The sequence below is a fragment of the Thamnophis elegans genome, unplaced genomic scaffold (genome assembly GCF_009769535.1).
Source record: "Thamnophis elegans isolate rThaEle1 unplaced genomic scaffold, rThaEle1.pri scaffold_123_arrow_ctg1, whole genome shotgun sequence".
In the NCBI taxonomy this organism is placed as follows: Eukaryota; Metazoa; Chordata; class Lepidosauria; order Squamata; family Colubridae; genus Thamnophis; species Thamnophis elegans.
The window spans coordinates 93,135-112,364 of NW_022473593.1; the positions used below are offsets into that span (position 1 = coordinate 93,135).

Genomic DNA, 19,230 nt, shown 5'->3' on the forward strand with positions numbered 1-19,230 from the left:
TGGTACGGGAACACTGGGAAGAAATACGCCTCGTCCAGGGGTGAGTTTCTCGCCCCGTTCCAACCGGTTCGGTTGGAACGGGGCTGGTGGCGTCCTCGTGCACGTGTGCAGTGCAAGCATGCGTACTAGCACCTGTGCGATGCTCCAGCTGCTCCTGGAGGATCGCGCAGGCGCTGTATGCGTTCTGCGCATGCGTGGAAGCGCAGAACTCGTCAAAACCGGGTAAGAAACGCGGGCGGGCGGGTGGATCCTTCGGCATTCCCGGAAGGTTACTTACTTCCGGGTTCACCGACCAACCGGTTCGCGAGGACCGCCGCGAACCGCCTGAAACCCACCCCTGGCCTCGTCCTTAAAATGGAGTTGAACACCTTCAAAAGGACTCTGGGACTTTTATATTTCCTTTGCTAATCACGTTTGAAAATTGCTCGTTAAGTGTCCGCAGAATTCCCTAACCAACATCCTGTTAGATAGATAGATAGATAGATAGATAGATAGATAGATAGATAGATAGATAGATGATAGATCGATGATAGATAGATAGATAGATGATAGATAGATAGATAGATAGATGATAGATAGATAGATAGATAGATAGATAGATAGATAGATAGATAGATAGATAGATAGATAGATACATGGATGGATGGATGGATGGATGGATGGATGGATGGATGGATGATGGATAGATAGATAGACAGACAGACAGACAGACCCCAGACAGCTATTCTTATATATATAATGTATATCAAATTTATTGGCCGCCATCTTAGTTTTCAAGTTTCCATTACAATATCCTAAACCAGTGTTTTTCAAACTTGGCAACTTTAAGATGGGTGGACTTCAATGCCCAGAATTCCCCATGCTGGGCTGGGGAATTGTGGAACTTGAAGTCCAGCCAACTTGAAAATGTCTCCAAACTTGAAAAACACCAGAGATCCTCTTCTCTTTTTTTTTTTCATTTTTTAAATTATTTTTGAACAAACAAACATAAACAGACATAAACATTAAAAAAAACATCCTCCAATTACATACAGCATGTCGTTTGGTTGCTCCCTCACCAGAGTCTTCACTTACAATTTATATAGAATCTCATATTATTCATCTAATATATGCATACAATTATTATCATTATTAAACATTTATTAGACTACCACCATTGTTACTTCCTTTTCTGTGAGATATTCTAAGTTTAAAATAAATTTACATTATGGCATTTCATCACATCATCCCAAAACCATCCAGTAATATTACAGCTTTATATTTTATTCTGTATAAAATTGTTTTATCTTTGGTTACAGAATTTTTATGTATCCTCTCCATAGTCCTCACTTACAATTTATATAAAATTTCATATTATCAATCGTGTGTGTGTGTGTGTGTGTGTGTGTGTTGCATTTGTGCTGATAAATAAATAAGGGAGACTAGTATAGATCTATTTTAAGCTATTTAGCTCTCATCAGCTAGCCATACCCTTACTGGGATTCAAACCTGGGTTTATTTATTTATTTATCAGCACAAATGCAACGCAAAGGCAACATTTTAAAAAATGGCTTTCTACCTGGATGGCTCCTAGGGTGAGACGAAAGCCAGAAAAGGGAAGCAGTATGCTTCCTCCCATATTTGGGCATACCACGGGTTGTGGCACAATACTCACCTATTTCCCTGGCTTAGCTGATAAGGGAGGAGAGCCTGTGGCTTAGTGGCTAATACAACTGCCTGATATGTAATACAGCCCAGGTTCGATTCCCAGTAAGGGTATGGCTAGCTGATGAGAGCTAAATAGCTTGATATGGATCTATACTAGTCTCCCTTTATTTATTTATCAACACAAATGTAACAAAGGTAACATGAAAAATATGGCTTTCTGCCTGGATGGCTCCTAGGGTGAACTGAAGACAGAAAAGGGAAGCAGTATGCTCCCTCCCATATTTGGGCATACCAGGGGGTTGTGACACAATACATACATACATAAATACACACACACACAAATCATTGTTAATTATTTACATGACTGTAACTATTATTACTTCATTTTATGTGTAATATTCTAAGTTTAACTAAATTTAAATGAATTTTTTAAATGACTCAGAAATTTATAGCTGAGATTTTTTTGTTAAACGCACAGCAATTTGCGATTGACGCCAATAAAAAACGCTCATCTCTTCTGAAGTGACCTCAACATCCGGCGATTCCATACAAATTTATCTCCCCCTCCCCCCCATTTTTTTAAAAACCGCGTTTTGCAAACTGGGCAAGGTGGTGTTTCTCTCCACCTCGAGAGGCGTCGGATGAAAAAGTTGAGTTCTCTTCTCCAAATTCAGCGAGGGAAAATGGCAAAGGAGGAGAAAAGACGACCTGCGGGGGCATCGCAAGGCCCAGTGGTGGGTTTCAAAAAAAATTTCGAACCTACTCTGTGGTGTGGCCTCCTTTGTGGGAGTGGCTTGCCGGCCATGTGACCTGGTGGGAGTGGCTTGCCGGCCATGTGTTTTCTTTCTTTCTCTCCCTCTCTCTTCTCTCCCTCTCTCCTTCCTTTTGTCTCCCTATCCCTTTTTCCTTTTCCCTTTCATCTCTCTCACTTTTTCTTTATTTCTTTCTTCCTTTCTTTCTCTTTCTCTGTGTGAGTCTGTCTGTGTGTGTCAGTGGTGAATTTCAAAAATTTTTGGAACCTCTTCTGTAGGTGTGGCCTGCTTTCCGGGTCCACTGGTGGAACCTCCTCTAACTGGTTCGGTAGATTTGACGAACCGGTTCTACCGAACTGGTGCGAACCGGTAGGAACCCACTGGAGTCCCACTGGAACGAGGCCCTCCAGCTCTTCGCCACCAGGGCTCTTCCCTCCAGCCTTCGCCCAAAGCCCCCCCACCAGGAGGCCAAAGCAGACCCCAAGTGGGAATTTTCTGCCCCCCCCTCCGACACCCCCTAAAAGACCCCAAAGGGGGAGACTTTCTGCAGCAACACAAGCGTTCATTGCACACATCCATCCCAGGGGCCGTAGTTTGAGGACCCCTGATTGAGTGCAATATAAAAAATGCAAGTAATTTTTCTGCGGAGCACCAACATTTTCTCGTGGATCACCAGTGGTCCACGGACGACCTGGTCTAGAGGAAGGCAACAATGTAAACACATACACCTCGCCCTAACAATAAACATGCAATTGTAGCCACGTTAAGAAGTTAGGATGCTTCTACAGATGGCATTTAGATCCTAAAAAGCTGGCTTGTATGTATCCGAATGTACAGCCTAAATGTTGGAGGTGTGGTTCTCTCGATGCTACATATTTTCATATATGGTGGACCTGCCAAAAGGTTAAGGCATTCTGGATAAAAATATGGTGGATTATGCAAAATATCTTTAAAAGAAGGATAAAGTTTACTCCTCAGTTATTTTTACTAGGTATAAGTACTGACTTTACAGTGGTAGAGACTAACTTGATTCTGCACCTAATAACGGCAGCAAGACTGTTGGTGGCGCAATACTGGAAGGAGGAAGACTTGCCTACAACTCAAGAATGGACATTGAAAGTCACAAACTTAGCCGAGATGGCTAAAATATCGGCATATCTTAAAGATCACTCAAATGAGAGATATAAACGAGACTGGAAAAAATGGATTGACTATATACAAAATAAATAGGGGACCAAGAAATTCCAGTTAGCCTATGCTTAAGATCAGAAATGATTTAAATTGTTTAAAGCTAGCTCAGTAAGAAGAAGCTAAGATCAATGTAGAGATGTCGTTAATTTCTTTATTTCTTTTTTCTCAATAGATTTTAGACTGTGTTTGTTAAAATCCATACCGTGTACGGGTTCTGGGAAGTCGGGGGGGGGGAAGGAGGAGGGGGGTTGGGGGGAGGGTGGAGGGAGGGAGGGGTATACATTAGGCTAGACAAGAAAATATACATTATGGAAGAAGTTAGGATGCTTTTGAAAAGAGGCTTGGGAAAATTATCCATTCCACTTATTGGACCTGGGTACTTGAGAGACCGCCTGCTGCCAATCACCTCCACTAGACCGATTAGATCCCACAGATTAGGCCTCCTCCGAATTCTATCTGCCGGCCAGTGTCGACTGGCGACTACCCGGAGGAGAGCCTTCTATGTGGCTGCTCCGACCCTCTGGAACGAACTCCCCGTGGAGATTCGAACCCTCACCACCCTCCAGGCCTTCCGCAAAGCCCTTAAAACCTGGCTGTTCCGACAGGCCTGGGCTAAAGAGCTGTTGCCCCCGTCTCGAATGGTATGACTGTTGTGTGTTTTTAAATTATGCATTATTATGTTTTATTTTTTGTCTGTACCCTCTTCCCTGATTTGAATTGTGAGCCCTGAGTCCCCTTCGGGGGGAAAAGGGCGGCATACAAATATAATCAATCAATCAATCAATCAATCACCTTGAGCTGCTTGTGCTACAAGATAAAATAAGGCAGAACAAAAGGAGGATGTTAAATCAATTTATTTTTATTGTTGTTTTGCCCCGAAGAGGTATTAGTTCTAAATCACGACGCGTCACGGATCCGATGCGATCTGCGCGACTCCCAAGTCGTCCCATCTTCAGACGGGTTCGAAAGCTACGTGCCGGGAAGAAAGTTGTGAATGTTGGCTCCAGAGAGGAAAACAGACGTTGGTTTGATTCCAGGCAGCTAAGCGTAGAAGGCGGACGGAAGGGACTCAGTGTGCAAACGATGAACAGTAATAAAAGGAAACTCGTTGCGAGAGAGAGAGAGAGGCAGCTCTGGAGCGTCACTTGAATGCCGTCGGCATTGACGAAATCGACCCCATCAGTCAATTGCAAACTGGAAGCTTGGCTTGGAACTGATCCCACCCTGTAAAATGATCTGTAATGTTATTAAACATCTGCCTATCCTTGGGAAGAGCTCAGTAAAAGGCCAAATCGGGGCTAAACTGGCCTGGCTGACCGTATGATGAACTAATTATAATTGAACCCCGGGGGCATTGACAAAATCCCCGCCCATCAGTCAATTGCGAAAGGCCGCTTGGCTCGGAAGAGCTGACATCTTGCATCTCTCTTCGATAGGATTCCATAAAAAACATCTGCCTATCCAGTGGTGGGTTTCAAAAAAAATTCGAACCTACTCTGTGGGTGTGGCCTCCTTTGTGGGAGTGGCTTGCCAGCCATGTGACCTGGTGGGAGTGGCTTGCCGGCCATGTGTTCTCTCTCTCTCTCTCTCTCTCTCTTTCCTTCCCGTCTCTCTGTCCCTTTTTCCTTTCTTCTCTCTCTCACTTTTTCTTTCTTCTTTTCTTTGTTTCTTTCTTTCTCTTTCTCTTTCTCTTTCTGTGTGTGTGTGTGTGTGTGCGTGTCAGTGGTGGGTTTCAAAAAATGTTGGAAACTCTTCTGTAGACGTGGCCTGCTTTCCGGGTCCACTGGTGGAACCTCTTCTAACCAGTTCGGTAGATTTGACGAACCGGTTCTACCGAACTGGTGGGAACTAGTAGGAACCCACCTCTGTGCCTATCCCAGATGCTTGGGAAGGACTGGCTAGGGGGACACGAATGCCCACTCCAGTCTAAACATCTGCGCAATGAACTATAATAACAATTGAACATCGCCGGCATTGACAAAATCCCCCCCCCCCCATCTGTCAATTGCGAAAGGCTGCTTGGCTCATCCTGTGGGGGGAGTCGTAACACCTTCAGAACACCTTCACATCTGGCTGTCCAAGGTCCTTGGAAAGGACTCGAGGGGGGGGGCATAAAAATGCCAAATCCAGTTTGAACATCTGGCTGAGTGCAGAACGAAGCAATATTATTAATTAATAATAATTAATTCTCCCTTGGGCAGGGCAAGTAATCTGAAACTAGAACAAAGGCAGGTTTTAATAAATATAATCAGCTAAACATCAGCGTCACGCTGTCCGTTAATTGAAGACGGGAGAATGAAAAACAAAACAGATAAACTATTATCCCAGCTGCTTAATTTGAAATGCTAACCACGAATGAGCTACGAATCTGGAACGAGATGGGACTCAGCTGATCTCATTCAGGTTCAAGGTGAAAAGTCGTAATTGTGGCTTGGTTGTGGGGAAAACAAGCTCCTGTGGCCTGTAAGCCAGGATTCGTGGCTTAATGAAGTGCACTTCCAAAGGATTGGGCAAACACACGGTGCGGAAGCCAACTGTCTTGGCCAAGGAATTCCCAGCCAGATCAATTGGAAGGAACACCTTGATTTCGGTTAATTTGAACCATCTATTGATAGACACTTCAAGAATCATGGTTTGTTCATCCCAGCAAGCATCAAAATCTCTTGCTTCTTCAATCATTGTCAAGGTTTCTGTCCTAGAAGGACCTAATCCACTGGGCTGAACCACCATCTGGCTCCCAAGAAGGTTAGTAAACTATTCCCCCAGTGGCTCAGCTATTTTACTTCTGACTGGTACCCAGTACGATACTCCCTTCTTCACTGACGCCGCCAGAGATACGTCTGGATGGAGTTGGCAGGGATTTGGGCTGAAATAACACCAACCGAATCGTAAATTCCGAAGGTGAGGTTGAACGAAGACCTGTGTCGAGAAAGAGACGGAAAAAGAAGGGAAGGAGAGAGATGGAAAAGGAGAGGAGGAGGAAAGAAGGGAGGAATAAGAAGGGGAGAAGCAGAAACACAATCACAAAACGGTGCACACCATAGTAACTTATTTTCTTTTAAGGTAAAGGTAAAGGCTCCCCTCGCGCATAGGTGCTAGTCGTTCCCGACTCTAAGGGGCGCTGCTCATCTCCGTTTCAAAGCCGAAGAGCCAGCGCTGTCCGAAGACGTCTCGGGGGACACGTGGCCGGCATGACTCAACTCCCGAAGCTGCACGGAACGCTGTTCCCTTCCCACCAAAGGTGGTTCCTATTTTTCTACTCGCATTTTTTTAACGTGCTTTCGAATGGCAGCTGAGACAAGTCACGGGAGCTCACTCCGTTACGCGGCGCTGGGGATTCGAACCGCCGAACTGCTGATCTTTACGATCAACAAGCTCAGCGTCTTAGCCCCTGAGCCACCGCTTCCCTCATTTTCTTTTACTCCAACATATTTATCAAAAATTATCATTTTTGTTGTTGCTAACTCCTGCAAAGTTTATAAAGAAGAATTTCTCACCCGAATGTCCGGGTGGCTAGAGACTTTTGACACCCGGTTCAGTGTGAAAGACTAAAAATTCAGACAAAACGAATTGGGGGCTCTATAAAACTGCCTTTATTACATTTATATGCCCCCCTCCCCGATAAAGAGCCTCATTTTGAGTCCGGAGGTCAACACACTCAAATCGGAAAAATGGGACACATTTTTGTTCACGCCATATGCTAACTTAGTGATGTGAACCTTGGAGGTGTTTGAAAAAGACAAAAAAAAGATGGCTTTATGAGAACTAGTAACTTGGCTCTTTGAAAGCACAGCCGTTTGGAATACTGGCACTTACCGATTAAGGACCACCACCACAGCCGATCCGTCGGGACGAAGCACCGCAACATGTTCCAGGTTGCAACGAAAGCCACGTTTAACCATCGTCAGCCCAATGCGCTGGGATCCTTCAACAATGAACTTGCTAAGTGGGGAGAAAAAAGGAAGGGATGAAGAGATCCCACCGGGGGTGGGGAGGAGATCCACCCTGATTTAGAAATCCTGAGTACAAAAATGGGAAAATGTGGTTCCTTGAAAAATTGTGCCTTAACACTCCCCTTCACTTTTCCCCCAAAATGACAATCCTATAGGATGGTTAGTTGGTTGAGCTTAAAGTTGGGCAGTTGAGTTTATGGTTACTCAATTGAGCTTGAGGTTGGCCAGTTGACCTTAAGGGCTAGTCAGTTGATCTTAAGGTTGGTCGGATGAGTTTAAGGTTAGTTAGTTGTGCTTAAGGTTAATCAATTGAGCTTGACCAGTTGACCTTATGGGTTAGTCAGTTGATCTTAAGGTTGGTTGGATTAGTTTAAGGTTAGTTAGTTGTCCTTAAGGTTACTCAATTGAGCTTGACCAGTTGACCTTAAGGGTTAGTCAGTTGATCTTAAGGTTGGTTGGAGAGTTTAAGGTTAGTTAGTTGTGCTTAAGGTTACTCAATTGAGCTTGACCAGTTGACCTTAAGTGTTAGTCAGTTGATCTTAAGGTTGGTTGGAGAGTTTAAGGTTAGTTAGTTGTGCTTAAGGTTAGTCAATTGAGCGTCAGACTAGTCAGTTGAGTTTCAGGTTGGCCGGTTGAACTTAAGATTGGCTTGTTGAGCTTAAGGTTGGCCAGTTCCGCCTAAGGTTAGTCAATTGAGCTCAAGGTTGGTCAGTTGAGTTTAAGGTTAATTGAGCTGAAGGTTAATCATTTGAACTTCAGATTAGTCAGTGAGTTTAAGATTAACTTGTTGAGTTTAAGGTTGGCCAATTGGTTAGTCAATTCAACTGAAGGTTGGCTCGTGGATTTTAAGACTAATTGGTTTGAGTTTAAGGTTAGTTGGCTGAGCTTAAGTTTGGCCAGTTGAACTTAAGATTGGCTTGTTGTCTTAAGATTGGCGAGTTGGGCATTAAGCCGATCTTAAGAACTGTTCTTAAGGTTGGCCAATTGAGTTTAGGGTTTAATGTTATGTTGGCTGGTTGGATTGGCTCATTGCGTTTAGTTAGTTGAGCTTAAGCTTAATCAGTTGAGCTTAAGTTAGTCAAGTTAAGTTAAGGTGGGCTGATTGACCCTTAAGATTGGTCCTAAGCTTAGGTAGTTGAGTTTAAGGTGAGATGGCTGAGTTCAGGATTCCCAGTTGAGCTTCAGGTTAATTGGTTGAGTTTAAGGTTAGCCAACTGACCTTACAATTCGGTTAAGAGTTTCTGTGATTGAGGGTTGACTTCAACCTAAAATATCCCCCAGAACCTACAAAGAGGGCCCTTTCTACCCCATCCTTCCATCCAAGTTGGATTTCACCAGATTTAGACTCAATTTTCATCAGGTAGAGATGGTTGATCCTTAGTTGCGTTCCTCCCACCCAGCTTCCCCTGGTGGTCTTCTACGGAACCAAGGAGGTCAAGAATCTCATCCAAAGTTTCGTCGCTACTCCTAACCTCCCCTTAAGGTCACACATTTGGGGTTCCACGGTCAGTAATCCCCACCCCGGCCCCGCCGGTTACACCTGAAGTGCCCCAGGTGATAAAACATGGGCTGCTTGTAGAAAATGTCGCTGCTCTGGTCCACAATGATCGGGCTGTCGACGTAGTTCTTCACCCAGTGGGGCCTCCTTGTAAATCCAGGGCCCAGGTTCCAGTCGATCCAACCGACGACGTGGTTATTCAGGTTCTAGAGAGAAGACGGGGAAGAATCAGGGTCTCTAACGAGGAAGGGGAAGGGCCTTCTAAGGTTTAACTTCACTCCCTTCCTCTTCTTCTCTTTTCTTCCTTCCTTCAATTGCCTAGCCTTCCTTCTTCTCTTTTCTTTCTCTCACTACCTGCTCTCCCTTCCTTCCTTTCCACCTCTCCTTTGTTCTTCTCTCTTCTTCTACAATTCCCCTTCCTTTCTTCCTCCCTTCCTTCCCTTCCATCCTCCCTCAATCCTTCAACTCATCATCCATCGTCCTTTTCTCTTTTCCTGCCTTCCTTCTTCCCTTCCATCCTCCCTCCTCCTTCACTCCCTCATCCTTCTTCCCTTTCCTTCCTGCCTTCCTTCTCTTCTACTCTCCCTCACTCTCCATCATCTATCCATTCAATCTTCTTCCCTTTTTTCCTTCCTTCACTCCCTCCATCCTTCTTCCCTTTCCCTTCCTTACCTTCTTTCTTCCCTTCTACTCTCCTTCACTTCCTCCATCCTATCCATCCATCCTTCTTCCCTTTCCCTTCCTTCCTTCCCTTCTACTCTCCTTCACTTCCTCCATCATCTATCCATCCATCCTTCGTCCCTTCCCTTTCTTCCTTCTTCCTTTCTACCCTCCCTAACTCCTTCACTCCCTCCATCATCCATCCTTCTTCGCTTCCCTTCCTTCCTTCCTATCTCTCCTTTCTTCCTCTTCCCCTACAATTCCTTCCATCCTTCCTTTCCCTCCTTCCCTCTGCTCTTCTTCCTTCTTCTCCCTTCCTGTTTTCCTTCTTGCATCTCTCCTTCCCTGCCTCTCTTTCCTTCCTCTACCATCCCCTCCTTCCTTCCTTCCTCTTCCCTTTTCCTTTTCTCTCTTTTCTCTCTTCCTTCCGTTCCTTTTGACCTTTCCTTTCTCTTCCTCCCCTTCCTCTCTTGTTTTTTCTCCTCCCTCCCTCCCCTCTTCCTTTCTTTTCCTTCCTTCCATTTCCTTGACCCTTCACTTCTCTTCTTCCCACTCTCTCGTTCTGTTTTCTCCTCCTCCTTCCCCTCTTCCTTTTCTCTCCTTTCTCTCTTCCTTCCTTCCATTGTCCTTCAGATTCTTCCCTTCCTCCCACTGCCTCTCTCGTTCTTTTTTCCCTCCTCCCCCTGCCTTTCTTCCCTCTCTCCCTTCCTCATTCCTTCTCTTTTTCCTCTTCTTTCTTCATCTATTTTTCTTCTCTTCCACCCACCCCATCCGATACCTCCAAGATGCTATGGCTGTAGTCCTCCCCTCGATCCCAGGATCCCAGGATCACATCCTGCTCCCAAAAGTAAGAACCAGCGCAGGCTTCCGTGGCAATCAGGAAATAGTCAGGAAGATACGCTGGGTGGCTTCCAACGTGCCCTTGACGGGGCTGATGAAATCCATATACCAGTGGAGGCGATGCCATGAATGTAGCGATAGGCTTGGCTCTCCCCGCTCAAAACCTTGACAAGGGGAGGGGGGGGAAGGATCAGAATCGGGAGGAAATGCAGAGGTCATCCAGCCCAACCCCTGCAGGAATCGCTACTTCTAACCCAGTTAGGAGACTTGTTCTAGTTAAGTGTTTTTCAACCTTGGTTTGGTGGCTTCAAGTCCCAGAATTCCCCAGGCAGTGTGCTTTAAGAGGAGTGGGATTCAACTCCCAGAATTTCCCAGCTTTAAGAGGGGTGGACTTCAACTCCCAGAATTCCCCAGCCAGCATGCTTTAAGAGGAGAGGACTTCAATTCCCAGAATTTCCAGCCAGCTGCTTAAGAGGGGTGGGCTTCCACTCCCAGAATTCCCCAGCCAGGATGCTTTAAGAGGGGTGGGCTTCCACTCCCAGAATTCCCCAGTCAGCCTGCTTTAAGAGGGGTGGGCTTCAACACCCGGAATTCCTCAGCCAGCATGCTTTAAGAGGGGTGGACTTCAACTCCCAGACTTCCCCAGGCAGCAGGCTTTTAAGAGGGGTGGGCTTCCACTCCAGAATTCCCCAGCCGCAGGCTTTAAGAGGGGTGGGCTTCCACTCCCAGAATTCCCCAGGCAGCAGGCTTAAGAGGGGTGGGGTTCCACTCCCAGAATTCCCAGCCAGCAGGCTTTAAGAGGGGTGGGCTTCCACTCCCAAGACTTCCCCAGGCAGCAGGCTTAAGAGGGGTGGGGTTCCACTCCCAGAATTCCCAGCCAGCAGGCTTTAAGAGGGGTGGGCTTCCACTCCCAGAATTCCCCAGGCAGCAGGCTTTAAGAGGGGTGGGGTTCCACTCCCAGAATTCCCCAGCCAGCAGGCTTTTTAAGAGGGATGGGACTTCCACTCCCAGAATTCCTCAGCCAGCAGGCTTTAAGAGGGGTGGGGTTCCACTCCCAGAATTCCCCAGCCAGCAGGCTTTAAGAGGGGTGGGGTTCCACTCCCAGAATTCCCAGCCAGCAGGCTTTAAGAGGGGTGGGCTTCCACTCCCAGAATTCCCCAGGCAGCAGGCTTTAAGAAGGGGTGGGGTTCCACTCCCAGAATTCCCCAGCCAGCAGGCTTTAAGAGGGGTGGGCTTCCACTCCCAGAATTCCTCAGCCAGCAGGCTTTAAGAGGGGGTGGGGGTTCCACTCCAGAATTCCCCAGCCAGCAGGCTTTAAGAGGGGTGGGCTTCCACTCCCAGACTTCCCCAGGCAGCAGGGTTTAAGAGGGGTGGGCTTCCACTCCAGAATTCCTCAGCCAGCAGGCTTTAAGAGGGGTGGACCTTCAACTCCCAGACTTCCCCAGGCAGCAGGCTTTAAGAGGGGTGGGCTTCCACTCCCAGAATTCCCCAGCCAGCAGGCTTTAAGAGGGGTGGGCTTCCACTCCCAGAATTCCCCAGCCAGCAGGCTTTAAGAGGGGTGGGCTTCCACTCCCAGAATTCCCCAGCCAGCAAGCTTTAAGATGGGTGGGTTTCAACGCCAGAATTCCCCAGGCAGCAGGATTTAAGATGGGTGGACTTCAACTCCCAGAATTCCCAAGCCAATATGCTTTAAGATGGTGGACTTTAACGCCCAGAATTCCCCAGGTAGCATGCTGGCTAGGGAATTCTTGCCGTTTAAAGTCTCTCCATCTTCCACTTCTCAAGGTGGAATCCAATCTGTTTGGAAATCTCACATTCCTACTCTTAAAAAGTTTGAAAGATCTCAGACCTGTCGGCTGTCGGACAGGAGGCCACCAAGAGATTCCCCCCAAACCTCACCTTCCTTATTGTGACCCTGAACCTTAACAGAAAGAGGCAATGCCAGATAATCTTGAAAACGAAAGCTGTCATGGAAATCATCATCTTCTTTTTAACGAAAAAATGGAGCCGAGTCTTTTACTGGCCCGATGCCTTTCCGTGTCACCAGAGCGGAGTTTTGCCTCAGCAGAAATATTCTCATCGTGCCCAGAGACAGAAATACCTGCCTCTCCCCAAGGATTGGACTCACAGCCTCTGGGGTTGTGGGGCGAGAACTCCACCTTTAGGCCACCACGCCACTCGAAAGCGTCACGGAAATGGATCCGGAAATTAAAATGGAACACAATGTACTTTTCCTAATGGTTTATCCGCCTTGTTCCTGTCTGAGACTCTTATGGTTTAAGAACGATTCTATCTGATTTTCTTGCTCTAGAATTCCGGATTGTCCACTTCCCTCCAACTCATATTCCCATCCTTAGGGACTAGCTGCTTGTTTTCTTAAAATAATTGTCTGGGTTTTATTAAAAAAAAGTTTTCGAAGTTTTACGTCTTCCACTCACCACTTTGGCCCATCGAGGGAGATGGATTCGGTTGTCGTCTAAGATAATTAACCGGATATCTTGTGGGAACTGCGTGCCAGGGCGGGGCCGAGATCCAGGGCAATGAAGTCGCGTTGTGATTCCGGGGTGAAGCCCAGAGTCTGGAAAGGATAATTTTTCACATATCCAGAAGAAGGCTCGTTTTGAGCATGTGATAGCCCAGAAGGTTAAATTCTGCTTGGCGTATTCGTCTAGAACCTTGGCCGAGGGAAACAGAGACACGGGTGTTCACCTTTAAATTGGCAAATTGAACTGATATCAACTCCCACGGTATAAACCATCCATATGTATATATTTTAATTTTTAAAAGTATATATTCTTAATTTCAAAAGCTATTTCTTAATTTCAAAAGCTCTTCTTATTTCAAAAGCTATTTCTTAATTTCAAAAGCTATTTCTTAATTTCAAAAGCTATTTCTAATTTCAAAGCTATTTCTTAATTTCATAAACTATTTTTTATTCAAAAAACTATTATAATTTCAAACTTTTTAATTTCAAAAACATTTGTTAATTTCAAAACTATTTTTAATTTCAAAACACTATTTTTCAATTTCAAAAAACTTTTCAATTTAATTCAAAAACTATTTTATAATTTCAAACTTTTAATTTAAAAACTATTTTTTAATTTAAAAAACTATTTTTAATTTTAAAAAACTATTTTTTTAATTTAAAAAACTATTTTTTAATTTTAAAAACTATTTTTTAATTTTAAAACCATTTTATAATTTCAAAACTATTTCATAATTTCAAAACTATTTCTCAATTTCAAAAACTATTTTCCAATTTAAAAACTATTTTTCAATTTCAAAAAAACTATTTCTCAATTTCAAAACTAATTTTCCAATTTTAAAAACTATTTTTCAATTTAAAAAAACTATTTTTAATTTCAAAAAACTATTTTTCAACCTTTAAAAAAGTATTTTTAATTCCAAAAACTATTTTTTAATTTCAAAAACTATTTTTCATTTCAAAACTATTTTTAATTTTCAAAAAACTATTTTAATTTCAAAAACTATTTTTAATTTCAAAAACTATTTTAATTTCAAAAACTATTTTCTTCATTTCCAAAACTATTTTCTTTATTTCCAAAACTATTTCTTCATTTCAACCCTTTTTTTTAATTTCAAAATGCGACTTTAATTTCAAAAACGATTTCTTCGTTTTCAAAAACTACGTTCGACTGCAGCAAGGGACTTGACAGAGGTGCGATACCCTTCGCTGGCCTGCAGGGGGCAGTGTTTCACCACAACACAGACATTTGTCTACCTGTTTTTGTACCTGACAAAATAGGAAGCCCAGGTTTTTGGATGGAATCTCCTGCCTGCCCTTTCAGCAACCTTCCCCCTTCCAGTCCTCGTTGCTTTGCATCCAAATCGGAGCAGTCCATGGGACTTGCCATGAGGGAGATGGGCTTCCTTGACCATAGCCTTGGCCCGATGCACAATGGGGATCTGTGGGGAGAAGGAGTGGGAGGCGGGATGGGGAGTCAACAAGGACCAACAATGGCCCCCCAGAGTCATCCCTCCTATCTCTCTGCCAATACTCCCCACTTTTCAGTGTATGTCTGTGTGTTAAAGCTTACTTTCATTTGGAGGTCTTCTAAAACTAGGCTGAAATTCTTCAACTCGTAGTCGCACGGGAAATCATCGTAAGTGTACGGCCGGATAGAGAAATCGCAACTCGCCATCGGCATACGCACGAGATTGTATTCGATCCCTGCGGTGTGTCAATAGGCAGACAGTCAGAGTGTGTGTGTGTGTGAGAGAGAGAGATATCTGACTACAATAGCTTGTATGCAATCAGACCAGATTCAGCCGGTTCTGACCAGCTCTGGCGAACCGGTAGCGGAAATTTTGAGCAGTTCGGAGAACCGGCAAATATCGACTGTGGCTGGCCCCGCCCGCATCTATTCTCTGCCTCCCGAATCCCAGTGGATTGTCCCAGCTGATCAGCTGGGTCTCCTTCTGTTGCCCTGCACAGGAGAACGAAGCTGGGAAAGAAGTTAGTGGGGAGGGAAAGGAGATTTTACAGTATCCTTGCCCTGCCTCGCCCACAGTGGACGGTGAATGGCCCCTCCCAGAGGGAATAAAAGAGGAGCGACAGGGGAGTGGAGTTTGCAGGAGACCATTAGTTTGCTTCATTGGTTCGTGACTCTCCGAGACTCCTGGCCAAGTTCTGCCGAGATCGGCCTGGCAGCTCTCCAAGCCTGATAAGGTCTGTGACCGTAAATCCTCCTTTGAAAAACTTTGCTGGATGTGAATGAGCAGAATTCACAATCAATTAATAAAGGAGATTTTGTCGGGATAACAAGGAGTTGGCTTCATCCTCTTAGGAAGCCTCGGTCGGAACAGTGGCAAGAAAGGTCGTAAATTGGGCAGAACAAAAAAACCTCCCAGAAATAATGGCCTCAATTGTGGTTCTAAGTCGAGAACTAGGTGTCTGTGCTAACTGGCACCCCCCAAAAAGGCAATCTTAAGTGCCTAGTTTTCAGCAAGTCTCAGCAACGTGAGTTTCCGCAATGGGCACAATGCCGCAATTCTGCCTTTTGCGACTGTGGCGATGGAATGGCAGGGAAGTAATTTGAGGTTTGTTAATTATGAACATGGGCGCTGATGTTTATGCCTTTGCGTGGCTGCCGCGTTTCCTGAAATGGGTCCCCATTATGAAAACAGGAACGTGCTACCCTCCACCCTTTTAAATTAAAAACCAAAATAAGAGGAGAAAATGGATTGCAGTTCTCACGCATTTAATCATGAGTCATATTCTCTTTAAGTTCTTGTTCTTGCAATCCCAATTTGTTCAATCCAGGCAATCTCTCTCTCTCCCCGCCCCATCTGTCTGTCTGTCTGTCTCTCTCTCTCACACACACACACACCCCATCATCTAGTAATTTAGTAATTTAATAGATTTGTATGCCACCCAATCCCGTAGGACTCCGGGCGGCTATCTATCTTATCTATCTATCTATCTATCTATCTATCTATCTATCTATCTATCTATCTATCTATCTATCTATCTATCTATCATCTATCCATCTATCTATCTATCTATCCATCTATCCATCTATCCATCTATCCATCTATCTATCTATCTATCTATCTATCTATCTATCATCTATCTATCTATCTATCATCTATCTATCTATCTATCTATCTATCTATCTATCATCTATCTATCTATCTATCTATCTATCTATCTATCATCTATCACGTAGCTATCACCTAGCACAAAATGCACGCCCACCTTGATTCCCTTCCGAGCGCAATTCCTTCCGGATCCCCCTTAGTCCCTAAACCCCTCGCAGTGACGTTTACCTTCCTCCGAGTAAGAGCGTAGTAAATTTCTCTGGGCATTCGGCGACAAAGCCAGGATGTTGATGGAGGCAGAATCAGTGACAGAGCCGCCAAATCCTTTTATACTCTGATACCGCTGGGGCCGACTCCAAAATCAGGAGGATGCCTAAGAAAAGGAAGGATGGGGAAGGAAGAGTCACACAGGGGAGTTAGGTGGCCTGTACGTTTTATAAATTAATACATAAAATTAAAAAAAACCCCACAGGTAGAATATTACAGCTGGAAGCATGTAGTGGAATTATGATTGTTAATTAATCTTCAATTCGATTCAGTCTGAGACTGGTAAAAATTAACAGTTCAAGTTATTATTATGTGGTTAATATCATCATCATCATCATCATTATTTTTATACAATTGTATCACAGCGGCCAGTTGTTTCGCCGGATTTGGCATTGGTTACTAGTCGGGCCCCACCCAGGGGCCTAGGACGTCCTAACGTATTTTCGTATATGCGTGCAGATCCAAGCAGTGCGGCTTTTTGCATTTGACTGATGGTGTTTTTGTCAATTTTTAACTCTTTAAATGTAATTCCAGTGCTTTTGGAATAGCCCCCAGTGTGCCAATTACCACTGGAATTACCACTGCTGGTTTGTGCCATAGTCGTTGAATTTCGATTTTTAAGTCCTGGTATTTTGCGATTTTTTCATATTCCTTCTCGGCAACCCCGCTATCACCTGGCATTGCGATGTCTATGATTGTCACCTTGTTTTTCTCAACCAGTGTGATGTCTGGTGTATTATGCGCCAGTATTTTGTCCGTTTGTATACGGAAATCCCACAAGATCTTGACCATCTGATTTCCGGTGACTTTTTCAGGCTGATGTTCCCAACCAGTTTTGCTGTTTTAATATTATAATTTTTGCACAAATTCCAATGGATCATTTGTGCTACTGAATTGTGCCGCAATTTAATCAGTCTGCGTGATTTTTTTACAGCAGCTGAGTATGTGATCAACAGTTTCATCATTATTATCATTATTATTATTGGTTAATGTTCAATTCAATTCACAGTCTGGGACTGGAAAAACGTAACAGTTTAAATTATTATTGTTGTTGTTATTTCTTTTATTCATTAAACTTGAAATAACAACAGCAAGAATAATAATAATAAACGCCGCCCGTCTCCTCCAAAAGGTGGAATTGTCTCTCTCGCTTCCTTCCGCAGTTGGCCAGCCCCTTGGACTTGGGGAGATGGGACTTGTAGTCCTGACACAGCCGAGGGAGAGATACCTGGATTGGTCGTTTTGTTCTGGAAATAACCTTCTCTGCGTTCCAGTCGGTTCCCGGATTTGCTGCTTTCGTACACGACGAACTGACCCAAGGGAGGGAGATGGACAGGATCCTGGGTATCGCAATAGGTACTGTTACAAACACACAATCGCGTCCACGCCAAAATACTTCCGATTGCAGGCTCTGCTTCCTGAATGGAGAAGGGAACCGTTTTTAGGAAAATCTGTCTAGAATATATGGGTGGGATGCATGAAGAATATACAGGTAGGGGCCTTGATGTACAACATTCATTTTAGTGACGGTTCAAAGTTACAACGGTGCAGAGTTACTCTCTCTCTCTCTCTCTATTATCTATCTTTCTATACCTCTCTCTCTACTATCTCTCTCTATTTCTCTATCCCTATCTATCTATTGTCTATCTTTCTAACTCTCTCCTTATCTATCTCTCTAATTCTATCTCTCTATCTTCTCTCTCTCTTTCTTCTATCTCTTTTATCTTTTTCTATCTCTATCTATCTTTCTATCTATCTATTATCTATCTATCTCTATCATCTATTATCTATCTCTATCTTATCTATTTTTCTCTCTAGCTATTATCTCTTTCTCTCGCTATTGTCTATCTCTATCTATCTATCATCTATTATCTAACTTATTATCCATCTATCATCTATCTATCTATTATCTATCTTTCTATCTTATTACTATTATCTAACTTATTTATCTATCTATATCATCTATATTTCTATCTATTATGTATCTGTCAGCTTCTGCTTTGCTGCTGCTTCAGCTGCCATGAAACGGGAAGGGGGGGGGCGTGTATGTGGGAGGGTTTTACTTGGTGTGCTGGAGGACTGCTGGAGGAATGTTCTAGGATGTACCAGTCGTTGGGATTGCGCATGCGTACGTGTTTCCCGCCTGCATCAACGGCCTTCACATTCCATCTTGGCCTGTCTTTTTGAATTATCTCACACCTGACAATTGAAGGACTTATGATTGGACTGGAGCTTTGATCCTAAGGGGGGAACGGGCTTTGCTATATATCATTGCTTTCGCGCCATATATTCAGATTTTGCTTTCACTGCTGCTTGCTTACCATTTATAATTAGTAAAAGTACTTTGGATTTCCAACCATGGTCTATTGGTCTTCTTTCCTAGTTATGGAATGGAGTGGGGCGTGACAAGAAGCAAAATCTGAAAATATCCCTTTCCAGGAGTTTTACGTCTACCGAGAAGGGAAATAATGTCTTCTCCGACCAGAGAGGAGGAAGGCGCCGTTGGAGGGACGGATTCCAGTGAACTGGGACCTCCCGACCTTTCTTTACACCAGCCCAGCCCGTCTGACCGGCCCGTTGCACGAAGATTTATTTCAACTGCAAATTTCCGTCAGCCTGAACCTTCCCCCTACCCCGTTGGTCAACTTCAGTGGGCAAAGAGAAATAGACAAGCTGGAATGCTGGACTCACCCAAAAACCTCCTCAACAGACTTCGATGGAGCCAGGCCGTTGAGGAAACCTCAGCGGGGTTTCATGAATATTTGGAGCCAAAGGGCATGAAGGGAATGGAGAATTTATCAGCACCAGGCCCTGGAGACAACCCCCCGGAGTGACTACTGATTATTGGGGTCAACATTTT

At 44.3% G+C, this 19,230-nt stretch overlaps 1 protein-coding gene across 1 annotated transcript; it reads right to left on the reverse strand.

The window, feature by feature from the left end:
* Positions 1 to 6,379: 6,379 nt before the first annotated feature.
* LOC116523246 (lysosomal acid glucosylceramidase-like) lies at positions 6,380 to 17,788 on the reverse strand (the record flags this gene model as incomplete). Its single annotated transcript, XM_032238338.1, is given in 18 exon segments — positions 6,380 to 6,509; positions 7,407 to 7,532; positions 9,084 to 9,247; positions 10,480 to 10,595; positions 10,598 to 10,657; positions 10,660 to 10,705; positions 12,980 to 13,038; positions 13,041 to 13,167; positions 13,169 to 13,215; positions 14,294 to 14,352; positions 14,354 to 14,406; positions 14,408 to 14,437; positions 14,439 to 14,468; positions 14,600 to 14,733; positions 16,332 to 16,449; positions 16,451 to 16,476; positions 17,599 to 17,747; positions 17,749 to 17,788. Coding segments are annotated over 18 exon segments (1,487 nt in total), but the record flags the coding sequence as incomplete, so codon positions are not given.
* Between the last annotated feature and the right edge of the window lie 1,442 nt (positions 17,789 to 19,230).